The 16,781-nt window shown below is 35.4% G+C and overlaps 1 protein-coding gene across 2 annotated transcripts; it reads left to right on the top strand.

Moving 5' to 3' along the window:
• Window positions 1-632: 632 nt before the first annotated feature.
• On the top strand, window positions 633-2,369 carry LOC131061680 (root phototropism protein 3-like). 2 transcript variants are annotated; one of them, XM_057995499.2, is made up of 3 exons: window positions 633-736; window positions 853-914; window positions 1,461-2,369. In XM_057995499.2, exons 2-3 carry the CDS (start codon window positions 873-875, stop codon window positions 2,256-2,258), a joined length of 840 nt encoding a protein of 279 aa, XP_057851482.2. In that variant the 5' UTR covers window positions 633-736; window positions 853-872; the 3' UTR covers window positions 2,259-2,369. The 2 variants fall into 2 exon arrangements, with proteins under 2 accessions (XP_057851482.2, XP_057851483.2); XM_057995500.2 differs by having other exon boundaries at window positions 641-914.
• Window positions 2,370-16,781: the final 14,412 nt, after the last annotated feature.

Below are 16,781 nucleotides of genomic sequence, written 5' to 3' on the forward strand. Positions count from 1 at the left end.
TCTCCAAACCATCCATATTACATCTAATAGAGATTTCCAATTCATGTACTTGTTTTATTAGAAATTTAAATATAAAAGAAAAGAACATTAAAGGTTGGAGACGTCGGAAGCAGGAGATCTACTATCATCATGAGTTATTCTCCTGCTCAAAGATAACACCGTTACATGAGAAGCAGTGCCGTTGTGATAAATATTAATAACATGATCGGGTTCCAATATTTTATGTAATATCTTGCATACATTCGTAATTGTTTTTATGCAGTATCACATCAAATACAGCAATGTGCAATCAATCATTTATAAAAGACATTTCTGTACCGCCTGATTTGTTCTATCAAAGCCATTTATGTACTGTATGGTGGGTCTGAATGCCTCAATCTCTCCCTCGATATATGCCACTCCCTCCTCATATATTTCTTAAACAAGAAGTCAACTATTTCTCATCCACGCAATCGAAGGATAAGGAAGCAATCATGATGTCTTGTTTTCTTCCCCACAACAATGTAAAAACAAATCTAAGTTCTGGCTCTAGGAATTGTCGGCAGTCAAATCATTTATATGTACACTCATCAATTGGCATTTAATATTATACATTGGTTCACCCTCACAAAGGAAAGGAAATGAGTGGTGCATTGGAAGACTTGGCTGGACGAAAAGGAACGAACCAGAAAAAAATGAGCCTCGTCAAAGGAAACACCAATCTTAACACCTTAACAAGCACCAAAGGTCAATCTTGGTAAGCTATTCAATTACGATTCCTGTCTTTCAATCTTTCATAATATTTCCTTGTGTTGATTATCAGTCCTACCTGCAAGCTTTCCAAACAAAAATATAACTCTTATAGGTGTGTAGAAACAAAGTTACGAAGTGACATGATTGTAGAGGTTGACGATGTGCTCTTTCATCTTCATAAGGTAACTTTGCTTACACTGTATGCTTTGTCTGGTTTGCAGATCTATGAGTAGTTTAGTTTAGATATCTTGTATTTGAAAGACCATTTTTTGAGTCAATTGTATATCTTTTGTTTCTGAAATCAATTGGTATATTTTTTAAGCGATATTTCAGATCATATTCAACTATCCATTATCATAAAGAAGGTGATGATGGACCACTGGATGTGAATCAAAATATAGATTAAAAACATAAATAATATTTTCAAAACTACGTGAATCGTAGAAAACTCATACCAAATAACTTAATGTTTCTCATATGTGATGAAGAATAGTTCGGATTTAGCAGCTTGATTTCGTATTCACAGTCAGAGACATATTGATATGTTAATGTCAAATTTGTTTTGTGTTGAACCTTACATAGATTTGAACAAAATAGAAGATACGCTATCTTTTATAACCTTTTGTTTTTGGTTGTTTCTCATTTTTGTTTGGCTTTGTTTTTGGTTGTTGCTTCTTGGGTTAGTGATGAAGGCAATATTAAAAGTGTTTCCTTTTATGTTTAAGAAGTTCCCATTACTGTCGAAGAGTGGTCGACTGAACAAGCTTGTGTTCGGAGCCCGAGACACGGAGAACGAGTACATAAAGCTGGAGGAGTTCCCAGGAGGAGCAAAATCATTTGAATTAGCAGCAAAGTTCTGTTACGGAACGATTCCGCTTCACATGAGTGCATCCAATGTGGCGGCGCTTCGGTGTGCGGCGGAGTATCTGGAAATGAGTGAGGATTTGGGACAGGGGAACCTCATCTCCCGAACAGAAGAGTTTCTCAGTTATGTAGTATCGGTGTCATGGCTCGACTCCATCACCGTCCTTAGGAGCTGCGCCCACCTTTCTCCCTGGGCCGAAGATCTGTACATTGTGCAGCGATGCGTGGAATCCATTGCATGGAAAGCAAGCACAGATCCCACTCTCATTACGTGGTCATTCACTACTAGTAGTAGTGCCCACCACCAATACACGCCCCCTACTCCTCTGAAATGTAAACTAGATCTGCAAGGGCAGGTTACCAATTCTAAAACCATCCAAAGTGCAGAGGAAATATATGTGAATGAGAGCACCGATTCAACAGAAAATGGGCAAGCGAAAATCGAGAAGCTGAACGAGGAATTAAGCAATCTTAAGAGATTTTGCGAGAGTATAGAGCAGAAGTTGGGAAATATTTGGAGGCCCTCTGTGTGGAGGTTCCCTTGGAACAAACGCAAAACATCATTCAGTGCACGCAGTAATAATGTGACCCCGTTGCCAAGTCCTCCTCCGAAAGAGGGTCGAACATGGAATCCTATGAAATGGCGAACGAATTCATTATGAATTTTTTTCTTGTAGAAATACCTGAACTGTATGGGGTCAAACAGTGAAATCAAATTCTCCTCATTTAGCTTGAGGGTTGCCCTTGGGACTTACCTTCCAAAGTTACTAAGGTCACGGTATCTTTAGTCTATTTAAAAGCAAGAAAACATCTCTCTTATATAAATATGTGTTATAATTTGGTTATTAAGGATAAATTTGTATTATTAAGGATAATTGGATCAAGTTTTGATGATTAAGTGATTTTTTAGTAGAGCATTTTTAAATTATTGGCTTTTTAATATTGTAAACAAATGTGAGGTAATGTGTGCTATCCATCTTTTATATATTATAATAATAAAATTTAATGTAAATGAGATTGAAGTATTATATATAGTACTTTCTTAAAAAATTGATTAAGGGAAAAATAGGCTTTAAAAGGGACCCTAAAACTTTAAGTACAAAGAGCTGCTATCAAAAAACTTACAACCAACTACAATTCAACAACAGCAAAAAAACCAAAAAGAGAGAGAGACCTTTAACATAGTAGGCCAAAGACATAAAACAAACAAAGAATTAACACAGGTTGTTCAAGGCTTCAACAGCTTCAACTTCCATCTAGTCGAGATTCTAAGATAGGTTCCTCAAATCTTGCAGTTCGAGCTTAGCCTGCTCCTTGGTCTTTTTGGGATTCCCAGGGGTCCGTGTTGGTGGACCATTATCATCATTGCCTTGTTTACCCTCCTCTACCAAATCAAGATCAATAAGAATGTTATCCCCTTATTTCAAAGCTTCTACCACTAAAACACAAAGATTTTAATCCCTTTTGCGCTACTATGAATAGTTGTATAGCTCATATTAACTAGGCTTGTGACGTTGTCATCGATTTCCTTCATTATTGCTTCTAAAACCCCTAGCTTGCCTTCATAATCTGATTTCAATTGAGCTACGTCTTTAGCAACATTCTCGAGGATGGAAAGCATTCATGTCTTCTCTTTGTCTATAATCATATTGCCATCTCCAAACCCTAAACCAGACCGACGACCACCCTACTCCAATGCAACCATTTTGTTTTTGAGCGACTAGATATTGGTAGTCACCTAGTTGATTTCCAAGAACACCCATTTTGAAATTCAAAATTGGTCAATTGTAACATCTTCGGAAATGTTCAAAAGGTTTAGAGGGTTCTCTGAGTCCCCCCAAGAAAAGGGGAGACTTTTTGTAGGTCCCTAGGGAAGGGAGGGTGATAGGTTTTATCCTCCTTATCCCAATTAGATGGAGAGGAATAGGGAAGGGAGGGTGATAGGTTTTATCCTCCTTATCCCAATTAGAAGGAGAGGAAAGGGTTGCTCCCATGGAACCTTCCCCCACACCCACCTCATTCTCAATTCCCTGATTCTGGTTGTTAGTTGCCTCCTCGACTCCCAAATCTTCAGCCAATTGACTAGGAGAATATTTCCCAACCTTCTTCCTTTTGACAAATTTACCTTTTTCATCTCTAAGGGAGGAATCACCTTTATTTATCTAAAGACACACTACCTTTTTTTTGTTCAGAAAAAGCTTAGTATCCTTAGTTTCCTAGTCCTCATCCAAGAAATCATCTCCACCATCCCTTGTATCCATCTCCATCTCATCCTTAAACCTCATGTTCTCCAAATGTAAAGGGGGATTATCAAGGCCTTTACCCTTAGGGGATACGAGAGGACTTTGAAATTTTCCCTAATAAGAAGGATCAAACCCTCATGAGAACATGGTTTTGATCATTCTTGTTATGCTCTTTATTACTAGCCCCCAACGAGGATAAGAGGTAAAAAGGAAAGGATACAAATCGCTTGAGTCTAAAATGATTAAGAAAAGAAAAATGATATCCATACATAATGGTAAACCGCCCCTCCAAAGTAAAGTATTGCATCAAGACTGTAACCACTCTTAACCAACTTCTGCCCCTCTTTGTGTAATAAAAATATTCATTGTTGTCTCGAAATATTTTTGGTCCCTAGAGATCTTTTTACCTTACATACATAGCCTAGAGACCTTCACAGTCAAATCCTCTAGGATATTTATGCATTTATTGCCAATACAAAGCTTACACTTCTTCAATCCTTTACAAAACACCTCAATCACCTTTGATTCGTGGCCATGAAGACGTTCCAGATAAGAAGAGACCCAACTCCTAAACAAAATCCACCAAATTTTATTTTTCCTAAGAACATCATCACAAGAAATAGGTTCTCGTCTATTCCTATCACCGCCCATGGTGGAACCCATGCATAAAATAGCAGGTAAAGGCCTACCCCACAACCAACTTTACTCCTGCACACAATCGCAATCCAAGCCACCAAAACCTCTCTACAACAAACAACTATCTAAAGTCCAAGAAACCAAAATTGGGATCCATAACCGCGCACAATCTGTGTTGCAATAATTTAGGGGCAATAGATTTCATAAATGAAAGCAAGCATGAACTAATTAAATAAATGTAAATTAGACATCTAAATTCAAAATGATTTTTTTGTAAGTATAAGATACATTGGATTCACCAAAATGATATATATGGAAATGAGATCCTAGGCTTATGAATGCAAACTAAGATCTTAAATCTCCATGGCATATCATTGGAACATGAAGAAATTTCAACCATAGTCCTAGTAGGAGAGATTAACATTTTGATTGATTTTTCTTTGTTGCAATGGAATTTAGATTATGAAGTGTGTGTGTGTGTGTGTGTGTGTGTGTGTGAACTAGGTTAAATGATAGAAAAATGATGACTTTCAACAATAAAAATAAATCAAAGAATAAAAAATAAGCATAGTAAGCCAAATCTAGAAACAAAATATAGAGAGGAACCTATAGTTGTATTAAGAGTTGAAAGTGTCAAACATGTTTAGAGAGTGCCCTAGTCTAGGTGATGTCCAAACTAACACAAAGGGATAAAAATGTAATTAGGAGGTCATGTACGCCTATCGCCCAAAAATTATCTAAAAAGTGTTGGACACAGTTAAGAGTACCCTAGTCCAAGTATTTGTGGCTACTCAAAATCTGGAACTAACTACCACTATCTTCTCTACATTCTTGTAATACTCTTTACTATTATATTTGATAATATACACATAAAAATGGAGAAAAATAGTTGTGTTGTATAGAGGCTTGCATAAGTCAAACCTTGTGTTGTTGTTCTCACCTCTATAAAATCCATAATTTGATGTAAAAGAGTGCTTATCATCAATAGGACAGAGGCTAAACAATAATGGAAATGTTGAAATGACAAGATTATACCTTAGGAATGGAAATGGTGGTGATGCAACTCTCTTTAGACAAATCCTCCAAGCATTAATTCAATAACATCAACATGAAATCATACTTGAATGTTGAATACTTGTAGTTTGTTGCTTAATGTGTTGAATGCTCAGATCTAAAATGATTGAATGCTCTTGGTATTAATCAGAATTGAAACTTAGCCTTATGAATAAAATTAATTAATTAATGATATTTGATTAGGTTTGAAAAAATCAAGATCTTTCAAAACCTAGAATCTAAATTATAAATTCTAGAGATCCGAATACATTCTCAAACATCTTAAAACTATATACATGAAATATAACTTAAAGTATAAAAAAGTTTTTAAAAAAAAATTCCATATACTTGAAATATGATTTCATGTATATAGTGAAAATAAGAGAAATAGTATGAGCTATATAAGGAGGTTGACAGAGATGAGAAGAGAAAGGGAGGAACTTTAACTTCTTGAAAACATGAACAAATTACAAAATTCTTGTGTTATTATCTTCTTTTGATATTGTCAACCCTTAAGATTGGATTTTCCTTTGCTTCCAACTCAAACAATTAAACTTACATGTCAATGCCCATAAACAAGTTTTTGCAATTTTTTTGAAAATGACACAATGTCAAGCATGGTGTCCATCAGATTTGCACATCTTTCAATGTCAAGTCAAAAAATGGCATAGTTATGTACACCTCTCTCTTAGTCTAATATATAATTTTATTTACATTTCAATTATTTTGAGTTTTTTATCTTTAATTTCTTTTGCTAGTGTCAATTTTTTGTCAAAAAATATACATATTGTATTTGTGTCTTCAATTTCACCTGTTAATTAAAATTTGAAACAAATTAATTTTTTTAAAACTCAACTCTATTCTATACATACTAAAAAAATAAAAATTTGATTAGTTTTCTAAAAAATAGGGGTCTACATGCTCAATTTTTATTTTTTACGATGTGTCCACTTTGAAAACTACTTAAAATATATATATTCATTAAAAATATTGTAGAAAAATCAAGGATAAACTACATGATGTTAGTTATATTTTTATTAGTTTGATTTTTGAAATACTAAAAAAATTACATTTTAAAGGGATCACATTAAACGTTATGTTATATTTTTTGATAAAAATGTGAGAACTTTGTGTAGACCCCCTATTTGAACCCCTTAATCTCAATCATTTTCAATAACAATTAGTAGTTTGGTAAATAGATTTAGAGCATTATGACTCTTGTTCTTATTGCATCTTCAAATTTTGAGTGTAACTATTTATAATTTTTTATCCAAGATCAATCTTTTCTTATTTCTAGAAAAGTGACCACTTAAGACCCCTTTTAATCCCCATTTCCATACAAATACCTAGTCATGGTTTAAATTTGTTTGCTCGCCATTTCAATATGGTATAAGAGCATCACGTTGATACATTAGAGTGATGATTTGGAGCAATATATTTCAACAATGACATTTGAAATCCCATGGGCATTTAAATCACTTGTTCGTTATTAAAAATTGTTTTGTTGAAGTTTAACCATTTTTTGTGTCCAAAATTATTGCTTGGGTATTCCAAATTGATACTAAGATGTTCAAAATATTGTTACTATCATCTTGAGTTATTTTCCTGCTTAAATCACATCAGAAATAAAAGATCTACTATCATCTTGAGTTATTTTCCTACTTAAAGATGTTACTTTGCATGAAAAGTAACACCAATTTATGATATGTACAGTTGTGATAAATATTAATAACATGATGTAGTTCCAACAATTTCATATTTGTTTTTATGTAATATCGTGCAGACATTCATATTTGTTTTTATGCAGTATCACATCAAATACAGCAATGTGCAGTGAGTCATTTATAATTTATAGTGGGTCTGAGTGCCTCACTCTCCCTGGACGCCACGCGTAAGATATCTTCATATATAAATCGAAGGACATGTTTTATGTCCATTCATATTCCTTATTAAACGACAAGCCAATTATTTCTCATCAGTTGGCATTTAGTATTTAGTATGCCTTGCTTGCTCTACATCGGTGGAGGTCAAGATATAATATCCATCCTCACCGAGGAAAGGAAATGAGTGGTGCATTGGAAGACCTGGAAAGAACAAGAAAAAAATGAGCCTCATCAAAGGAATTAACACCTTAACAGGCACCAAAGGTCAATCTTGGTAAGCAATTCAATTACGATTACTGTTTTTCCATCTTTCATAATATTTCCTTGTGTTGATTATCAGTACTAGCTTCAAGGTTTCCAAACAAAATATAACTCTTATAGGTCATGTCTGGCAACAAAGTTACAAAGCGACATGATAGTAGAGGTTGACGATGTGATCTTTTTCATCTTCATGAGGTAATTTTGATGCGATTGAATGTTTTGTAGATTTATGAGTTATTTACATATTTTGTAATTAAAAGATGTTTCTTAAATCAATTGTGTATATTTTGATTCTGAAATTAACTGTGTATATTTTTGAATTGATATGTCAGATCACTAATCCTGTGAAATGGCAAAGGAATTCATTATGAATTGTTTTCTTGGAGAAGTACCTGACTTGGATGGGATCAAACAATGAAATCAAATTCTCTTCACTTAGCTTGAGGGTTACCTTTGGTCATGGTATCTTTAGTGATATTTAAAAGGGAGAACAAAATATAATATTGTGTAGTATATTAGTAGTTGTTTTAGTTTTGTTTGTGAAAATAATTCTATAATATTGATAATTCGGTGATTTTTTTAAATAAAATAAAATGAATATGAAATTGTTTATAAATCAATGTATATGTTTCTTACTTTTATATTTGAATTTGTTATGGCAATGCACAAGATAGATGATATCACAACCACTTCAATATAGGCCTATTTTTAACGATCATACACATGGAGATGGAGTTTTTATGGAAATTTGAAGGTCCAGATCAAGGAGGATCAGAAGTTTCACATTGAAAATGCACTAAAGAACCACCATGAAAGGAAAGGGAAGTTGTAGAGAAAAGGAGAGAAGAGAAGGGAAGATACACGGAGCAAAGGAAAGAAGGCACTCTCAACAAGATAAGGATAAAGAAGATCATTTGGAGTGTAGAAATGGCGAAAGAAGCTTGCTTAGATAGGTCACTTTGTGCATCAATGGTATGGCAACTTTTCAATGTATTGAAATGTAGATCGTACAGGATCTCTCATAACTTGTAGCACGACATCTATAGAAGATTGTTCACATGGTATTGTAGAGTCATACATTTACTTCTTTTTATATGTGCAGTCGAAAATGGTATTGTAGAGTCAACCTTTTTGGATTTCCTTTGTACTATCCTAATTCTTTATACGTTTCATGTTTTGCTTCACATTGAAGTCAGTCTGTCATTATTATTTTTTATTTTTTTTCAATAAAAGTGGATTATTCCACTAAACCTTTTTATTAATATTTTTTATTTTTTACACAAGATTCAAAGAGCATACCGGAGGAAAGAACCCTAGGAAGAAAACCTCTAGTCACAACTCATAAAATAAACCTATAGTATCTAACAGATCAGTTTATACATCCTGCCTAAAACCACATACAAAATACGGTCACAACACATATAATATCAGTTTTACATAGAGCCCATATGGCAATTTGCAAACCCATCGGATAATTTTCAAATGTAGACTCCGCAGCTACTATCAATGGAAGAAGACAGAATTTTCCAAAGCCCTGTGCCAAATCCCATGAGCCAAAAACCTTCCTGCCAAAAAAGAAAGTATCAAAAACCTTTGGAAAAACACTATTGTATCAAATACCATGAGATTGAACTCTCCTCCAGACAACGAACATGAATACTTGAAATGAAAGGGGAAAGCGGGAATAATTATCATCATAAAATTTTACATCAACATTACTCAAGAAAATCACATAACTATTGTTGCAAACCTTCCCATACCCTAGAAGGAATTTCCTCAAAACCCACCTCTCACTGATTAGCATTGCTATCAATGGCTAAATTTGCCAAATAATCCGCAATCTTATTAACTTCTCTGTAACAATGGGATAACAAAAAAGATTCGAACAATTCTAGTTTTTGTAAAATGAGATCAAGTATATACTGCGAATTCCAACAATTCGATTTCTTTTTCATAACACGTTGAATAATCACCATAGAATCACCTTCAATTATTAAGTCCTTAATTCCCAAAGAGATTGCCATATCCAATCCAAAAGACAAAGCATGAAACTCCGTATTTTATTAGTTTTAAAACCAATAGCATGACACTTAGCTCAAATAAAATTTGCATTGTGATCATAAATTACCATGCCTACCCTAGCCGGCCTAGGGTTACCACGAGAGACCCCATCAAAATTCAGTTTAAAGTACCCTTGCGGAGGAGGTTTCCATCTAGCAGAGCATCTCTTACCTATTGCATCATTCTTTTTTAAAATTGAACCATGAGAGGGTAAAACCGACAGCATCTTCCAAACTCTAGTAACTCTACTATCCCAGTGCGAAAAAGAAGTAAGATTTTCCAAATTCTTATAAATAAATGACAAAGCAACCTCAGAGATTGAAGACTCGATTTTTAATAGAACCTCAGACACAGAAGAACTTGTTTTGTTAAATATCTTGTTGTTTCGCTCTAGCCAAACATTCCAAATCACAATAGATGGAGATATGATCCAAAGGCATGCATAAAAAGATTAGGCAAACATAAAGGGCCAAGATCTAAAATGGGAAATGAGATCCTTACCAATTACAAAGGGTATATTTAACTTCTCAAACAACCACTGACAACATTCATAAGCATAATCACAATGTAGGAACAGGTGTGAAGAAGATTCCAAATTTTTGTTACAAAGAACACAAGGGAAAACAACAGTAATACCAAGCATGTTCGATCTCATACCTGTAAGGACTCTATCCTGAACTGCCAACCAAGCAAAGGCTCCAGCTTTAGGAAGACAAGTCGAATGCCAAAGCAACTTATAAGGCTAGGATGATAAATCTTTAGCAACCATAAGAGAGCTGTAACCATCTTTAACAGTGTACTTACCAGAAATATTATTTGTCCAAATAAGTTCATCCTCAGAATCAGAAAGAAATACAACTTTGTCCCCCAAAATCTTCTCAAAATCTAATTTCATACTTTGATCAACATCTAAGAAATCAATCGACTTCCATCTAGCTAGCTTAAGGGGTCCACTATTTCATACTTTGATCAACATCTAAGAAATCAATCGACTTCCATCTAGTAAGCTTAAGGGGTCCACTAGTCACAATTTCAAAATAATCTGCTACAAAAACACCCCAAAGGGAGGAAAGAATACGGATCAGAGGAGACCAATCCCTAATATTCACCACAGGTGTGTGTCCATTCCATACTTCATCCCAGAATCTGACCTTTTTACCATTATGAACGATCCATGAGAGATGAGGCAAAATAACTGATCTACATTTACAAAGGAAATTCTAAATAGCAGAACCCAAAGGAAAATTTGAGACTTTAAAAATGTACTCTCTTGGTCCATTATTGAAATATTTGGCAAACATAATCTATGCCCATAAGGAGCTAGGCTTGTCATATAATTTCCAAACCAACTTAGCACCTAAGGCTAAATTCTGATTCTCCATACTCTGAATTCCTGTTCCCCCAAGTTCCTTAGGCAAACATACCTTATCCCATGCAATTAAAGGGAGTTTCTTCTTGCCATCTTTATTATTGTTCCAAAGAAAATCTCTAAGAGTATCCTGTAAACTAACAATAACTGCTTTTCGAGACTTCAAAACAGACATGAGATATATGGGAACGGCATTCAAAACAGACTTGATGAGAACAATTTTACTCGCCAAAGTTAACCATCTATGATTCCATGAGAGAATTCTTTTAGAAATGACCGAAATAATCTTATCCCAAAAACCAATCTTATCTTGTTTAACAAAGAAAGGAATCCCAAGGTAAGTACATGGAAGATTTCCAGTCTCAAATCCCGAAAAGGATTGCAACCTATGTTGAACCAATTGTGATGTATTAAGGAAGAAAATATTTGATTTATCACCATTCACTTTCTGACCAGAAAACGATGCATAATTCGGTATTATTCCTTTAATCACTTTTGCCTCAACTAATGAAGCATGTCCAAATAACAAAGTATCATCTGCAAAGAGAAAATGAGAAATACTTTGGGGAATATTCTGATCCTTGTACCTTTCCAAAGCCCCCCCACTTTAGCAGCCCTAATAGCCCAACTAAAGGTTTCAGCTAGGAGAATAAACAAAAAGGAAGAAAGGGGATCTCCCTGTCTCAAACCCCTGGAGGAAGTGAAAAAACCATAGGGAGAACCATTAATTAAAATTGAGAATCTTGCAGAAGAAATACATGCACGGATCTATTTGACCCAGGCTTTGGAAAAACCTAACTTCAGAAGAACAGCACATAAAGCCCCCCCACTCTACTCTACCATAAGCCTCCATCATGTCTAGTTTAAGTATCATGGTCGGGGTTCTTTGGGTGGAAATAGAATGCAGCACCTCATGTGCTACAATTTCACCCTCTGTCGTCTCCCTTCCAGGAACAAAACCACCTTGCTCCAATGAAATCATCCTAGGTAGAATTTTTTCCAACCTAAGGGAAATTGTCTTCGTAAATATCTTATACAAAGTGTTACATAAAGCAATGGGACGGAAGTCAAAAAAAGTCTTAGTATCCTCTTTTTTAGGAACAATTGTAATCATTGTAGTATTAAGTTCTTTAAAACAGACCTATCTCTCCTAGCTTCCTCGAGAGCTAATAAAACATCATTTCCCACAAAATCCCAACTTTTCTAAAAAAATAAAGGAGTAAAACCATCTGGTCCCGGAGCTTTATCCGGATTCATGGCAAAGACAACACTCTTAACTTCTTCTAAGGAAAAGGGAGACATCAACATCTTAATGTCTTCCAAAGATACTAAAGGAGGAATATTAGATATAATATCATTGCTGAGATTTCCATTTTCCGAAGATAATAATGACTTAAAAAACCTAACTGTCTCTGAAGCAATGCCCTTCGGCTCTATCAATAAATTCCCATTCTGACACTAAATACAAGAATTCTTATTCTTACATCTTTTAATCTTAGTTGAAGAATGAAAAAAAATTGTGTTCATGTCACCATCTGAAAGCCATAACTCTCTAGATTTATGTCTCCAATAGCTTTCCTCTCTAGCTAACACCTCCTCAAGGTGTAATTTTAGTGACTTCAATTCATCAAAAACTTGTGGCACCATACCATGTTGAAGCACATGAGTATTAAGACACTCAATCATATCTTGAATCCTTTGTTTCTCCTGAAAAAAGTTCTTAAAATGTGAGATATTCCATTACCTAATATTCAATTTCAAATAACTTAACTTCTTAGCAATCTAAAACATACGGGACCCAGAATAAAAAGGAGCATAATTTCACCATTTCATAAGAAGAGGCAAAAAGGAAGAATCCCTAAACCACATGGGCTCAAATTTAAATGGAGACTTAAAAGAAGCCCTATCCTCAATAAATGAAAGGGAAACTGGAAAATGATCAAAACCCGAGACCGGTAGAATAGAGGAAAATAATTCAAAATCTGAATCAATCCAATTCTCAAATAACAAAAACTGATCTAATCTCTCAGCAATCTGAGAAAAATCCCTTCTCATGTTTGTCCATGTGAAAACCCCATTCTGAGACTTACAATAAAAAAGGCTCATATCATAAATGAAATCCCAAAAGTCATCCATAATCCTTTTATTAGGGACAACACCTCCTCTTTTCTCATCTAAATCAATGATAGCATTAAAATCACCCCCAAAGATAATAAAGGAACCATGTCTTAAGGGAGAAGAAATCCTCTTTAACTCACCCCATAACTTACTCTTTCCTTGAATTCCTGACGGAGCATAAATGTTAAAAAGCCAGAATTTAACCTTCGAAATCTTGCTTATAACTAAAGTCAACATCCAATTTGTAGCAGATGCCACTAATTGTACCTCAGTATTATAATTTCCAAAGTAGTGCCAAACCTCCTAGAGCACCACAAGCAAGAGAAAAAAGAAAATTCCACCTTCTCCAAGATGAAAAAACCAAATCAGCAAACTCCTTTGACAACTTTGTTTCTTGCAACATAAAAATATCACACTTAATTAAGTCCATCTGGGACTTAATTAAACATCTCTTGTTAGGGGCATTTAAGCCCCTAACATTCCAAGAAATAATTCTCATTCTCCTCGAGGGGAAGCCGAAGCTCCCCTCTTCCCATTAATCAGAGAAATTTTGCTTTCCCCAAAGCAACCTTGCAAATTACGTTTCACAACCCCTGATCTTGTCACAGGAGGACTAGTCATAAATCGTTTACTCCTCTTTCTTTTTACACTTACAGGAGTTAGGCATGTTTTCTTAGACCTACCAAGAGAGACCGAACGCCTCCCTTGCCCACCAGTAGGAGAAAGGGACAAAGTCTTTTGAATTCCAGCATCAATTTCCATTTGAGTCTTAAGATTATTTGGGGGCCTACCTCTCCCAGGAGAAACCACTGATAGTGAAAAAACCAGAGTTGTTTGGACAATTGGTAAACTCTTGCATGACTTTGGAGAAGCCGGGATAATTGAATTATCTTCAAAACCCAACTCTATTGTAGCCAAAACCGCAAAAGGATTAGCAGATGCAAAAATTGGAAGGGTTGAGTTTATACCCCCCAAATCATTCTCAATTGAACAAACAACTCTATCAGTAATACCCTCATCCATCTGATGTGCATGATTGTTAAAAATATCATTTACTTGTTGTACTAGATTCTCATCTGGCATAATAACAGGGACAACCTCTGATGGATTACTATTCCCTAAGAAAGATTCATTAGCCATATTAATTTCAACATTCAGAGGGGAATTATTAGACACCAAATTCTTAATTTCCTGAACTAAAGAAGCATCATTAGGAAAACCTATGGCAGGTACCTGTTTAATAGTTTCCATATCAACCACTGCATTTTTATGTAAATTCACATTCTTTGAAGAATCCAAAACCTCCTTATGAGTACATGAAGACAAATTGTCGTCCTTACCCTTTATGTGATTATTTGGCATCTTAGGGCAATCTATAGTCAATGGATGATCTACTCCATTTATCAGGGGATTGCCATCCATCACTATACCCCTGTTATTAAAAAATGTCTTCAGTAAAGATGAAAGTGAGACCGAACCCAAAGTCTGATCATTTGGTTTCCTAGAACTACAACAAAATGGATTATTTTCAAGATTAATGTGACATGTTTCTACCAATTTATGCGGAGAGACATTTCCACCTCCTTCAACCGAAGGTCCCGCTGACAAACTATCTTTATTAAGGGATTTAGGGACAGAGCCAACAACTTGCTGGTTTTTCTTAAAATCCATAAGTAACGGAGCATCCAAAAGTAAAGGAGACTTAAGAAGCTCCGTATCTAATCTCTCAATTGACTGGTGCCAAATACCATCACGAGACTTGATATTACAAGTACGGGGGCAAACATTGTTAGGGTTAATAAGAACACAAATTTTTACCAGAACCTCCCCCTCCACAAAGTCCATTTTAGATGTTAAAAAAGTTCCAATAGTATTTCCAATTTGCTCAAGAACATCTGGATCCATAAATTCAAAAGGAATTTTAGGTAAACCAAACCAGAAAGGAATAAGTTTCGAACTAGACCAAGTAGGAACAAAAAAAGGTTTCCAAGCCGCAATTGAAATTAAATGTTTTCCAAACCAATGATGTGAAGTTCTTAATACCTCATCTCTGAAAGAAGGAGAATCAAAGACAATAATAAAAGCATTCGCAGACAATAATTGAAAATAATGCATATCCCCCCATCTTTTCTGCAATTTATGATAAAGCTTTAACAAACTAATTTGATCACCCCAAATTTCCCCAGAAATAGCATTCGTATGCAAACAATTCGCTTTATTATCGACAAAGAAACCCAGAAGATCGATACAAGGGATAGGAGCCCAAACCTGTGATGAAGAAACCGCCGGCGGAATAAGATCAGTAGGTATCTTACTTACCTTTTCCAGACTAGCTTCCTTGAGGTTCACATTTACCTTATTTCCCACCTGATGTGAAGAAACAGAAACCCTAGCCGCAGTCTCCTTATTTGCCAAGCCAACAACCCTAGCAAACGTTTGCTGATTGCCCAGATCCAAATACCATTTCCCCGAAAAGCCCTTCAATTGCTTCTCAAAATTCCCTTGATTCGCACCATTATTAAAACGCCCTCGAGTAAATCTCCTTCCATTGTTATTCTGCCTCCATGCCACACTGCGTCTATTCTGAAAGAAGCCTTGAAAGTATTTTGAAACAGGTCGAAAAACCTTGTTATTTCTGCTCTGGTTTACCTATATAACCATGTCCTTCCATCTGTCGTTCGTATAAACCCACTACGGAACATGAGGTGGGTCTTCCCAGCCCACATCCACCCATGAACCCAAATGCCTTCTATCGACCATTTCCGATCGCACAGAGTTATTCATGGTTATAATATTACCTTAAATGGAGATTATTTTTTCGCAGGCTCAGATCCAATTACCCTCGCAAGCCACTCCGATCTCATTATGATGAATTCAGTTATGCCCTAAATTTTGACGAAGGCTCTTGGCAAGAAACAGATGATCTTTACCACTATAGTTCTGCCAGATTCACTCCACCACTGCAAAAGGCTAGGGTTTTCTGAATCTAGATCTTTATTCTGGTATGGCTGTTAGCATTGTTGCTTCTGGTCACTGTGTATCCTTCTGCACAACTGCAATTATCTAGACTGCAGATCGCTTCGAGTTTGCAGACGGAATGAATTCTAGGGTTTGTAAAACTGCGATTCTGATATGCTTCCAGATAACTTATTCGCCTTCTATGAATGTCCAAAATGCGTCTACCAGACTCCTCAAAGCTTCCTCAATAAAGAATCAGTGAACAGCTCGCATACAACTTCCGCAGCAAAATAATAAAACCTAATATTTATCTGCAGTATCCTTGACTGAAGGTGATTCGCTAATCAGATAAGGCGCTGGTATGAAGGCCATACGCTTGACAAGGAGACAAGTTGCAGATTAAGAAGACAATTTCGCTGTCCCTGAAGATGAATTCGCTGCCCTTGAATGGATTCACTACTCTTGGAGATGAGATTCGCTGCCTTAGAATATGTTTGCTACTTGAATTGATATATGTACTGGATATGTATTTCACTTATACATGATGTTCAATACTCCTTCGCTATTCTCCACACAATTCATATATGTGGTGTTTGAAACCTA

The sequence above is a fragment of the Cryptomeria japonica genome, chromosome 7 (assembly GCF_030272615.1).
Source record: "Cryptomeria japonica chromosome 7, Sugi_1.0, whole genome shotgun sequence".
In the NCBI taxonomy this organism is placed as follows: Eukaryota; Viridiplantae; Streptophyta; class Pinopsida; order Cupressales; family Cupressaceae; genus Cryptomeria; species Cryptomeria japonica.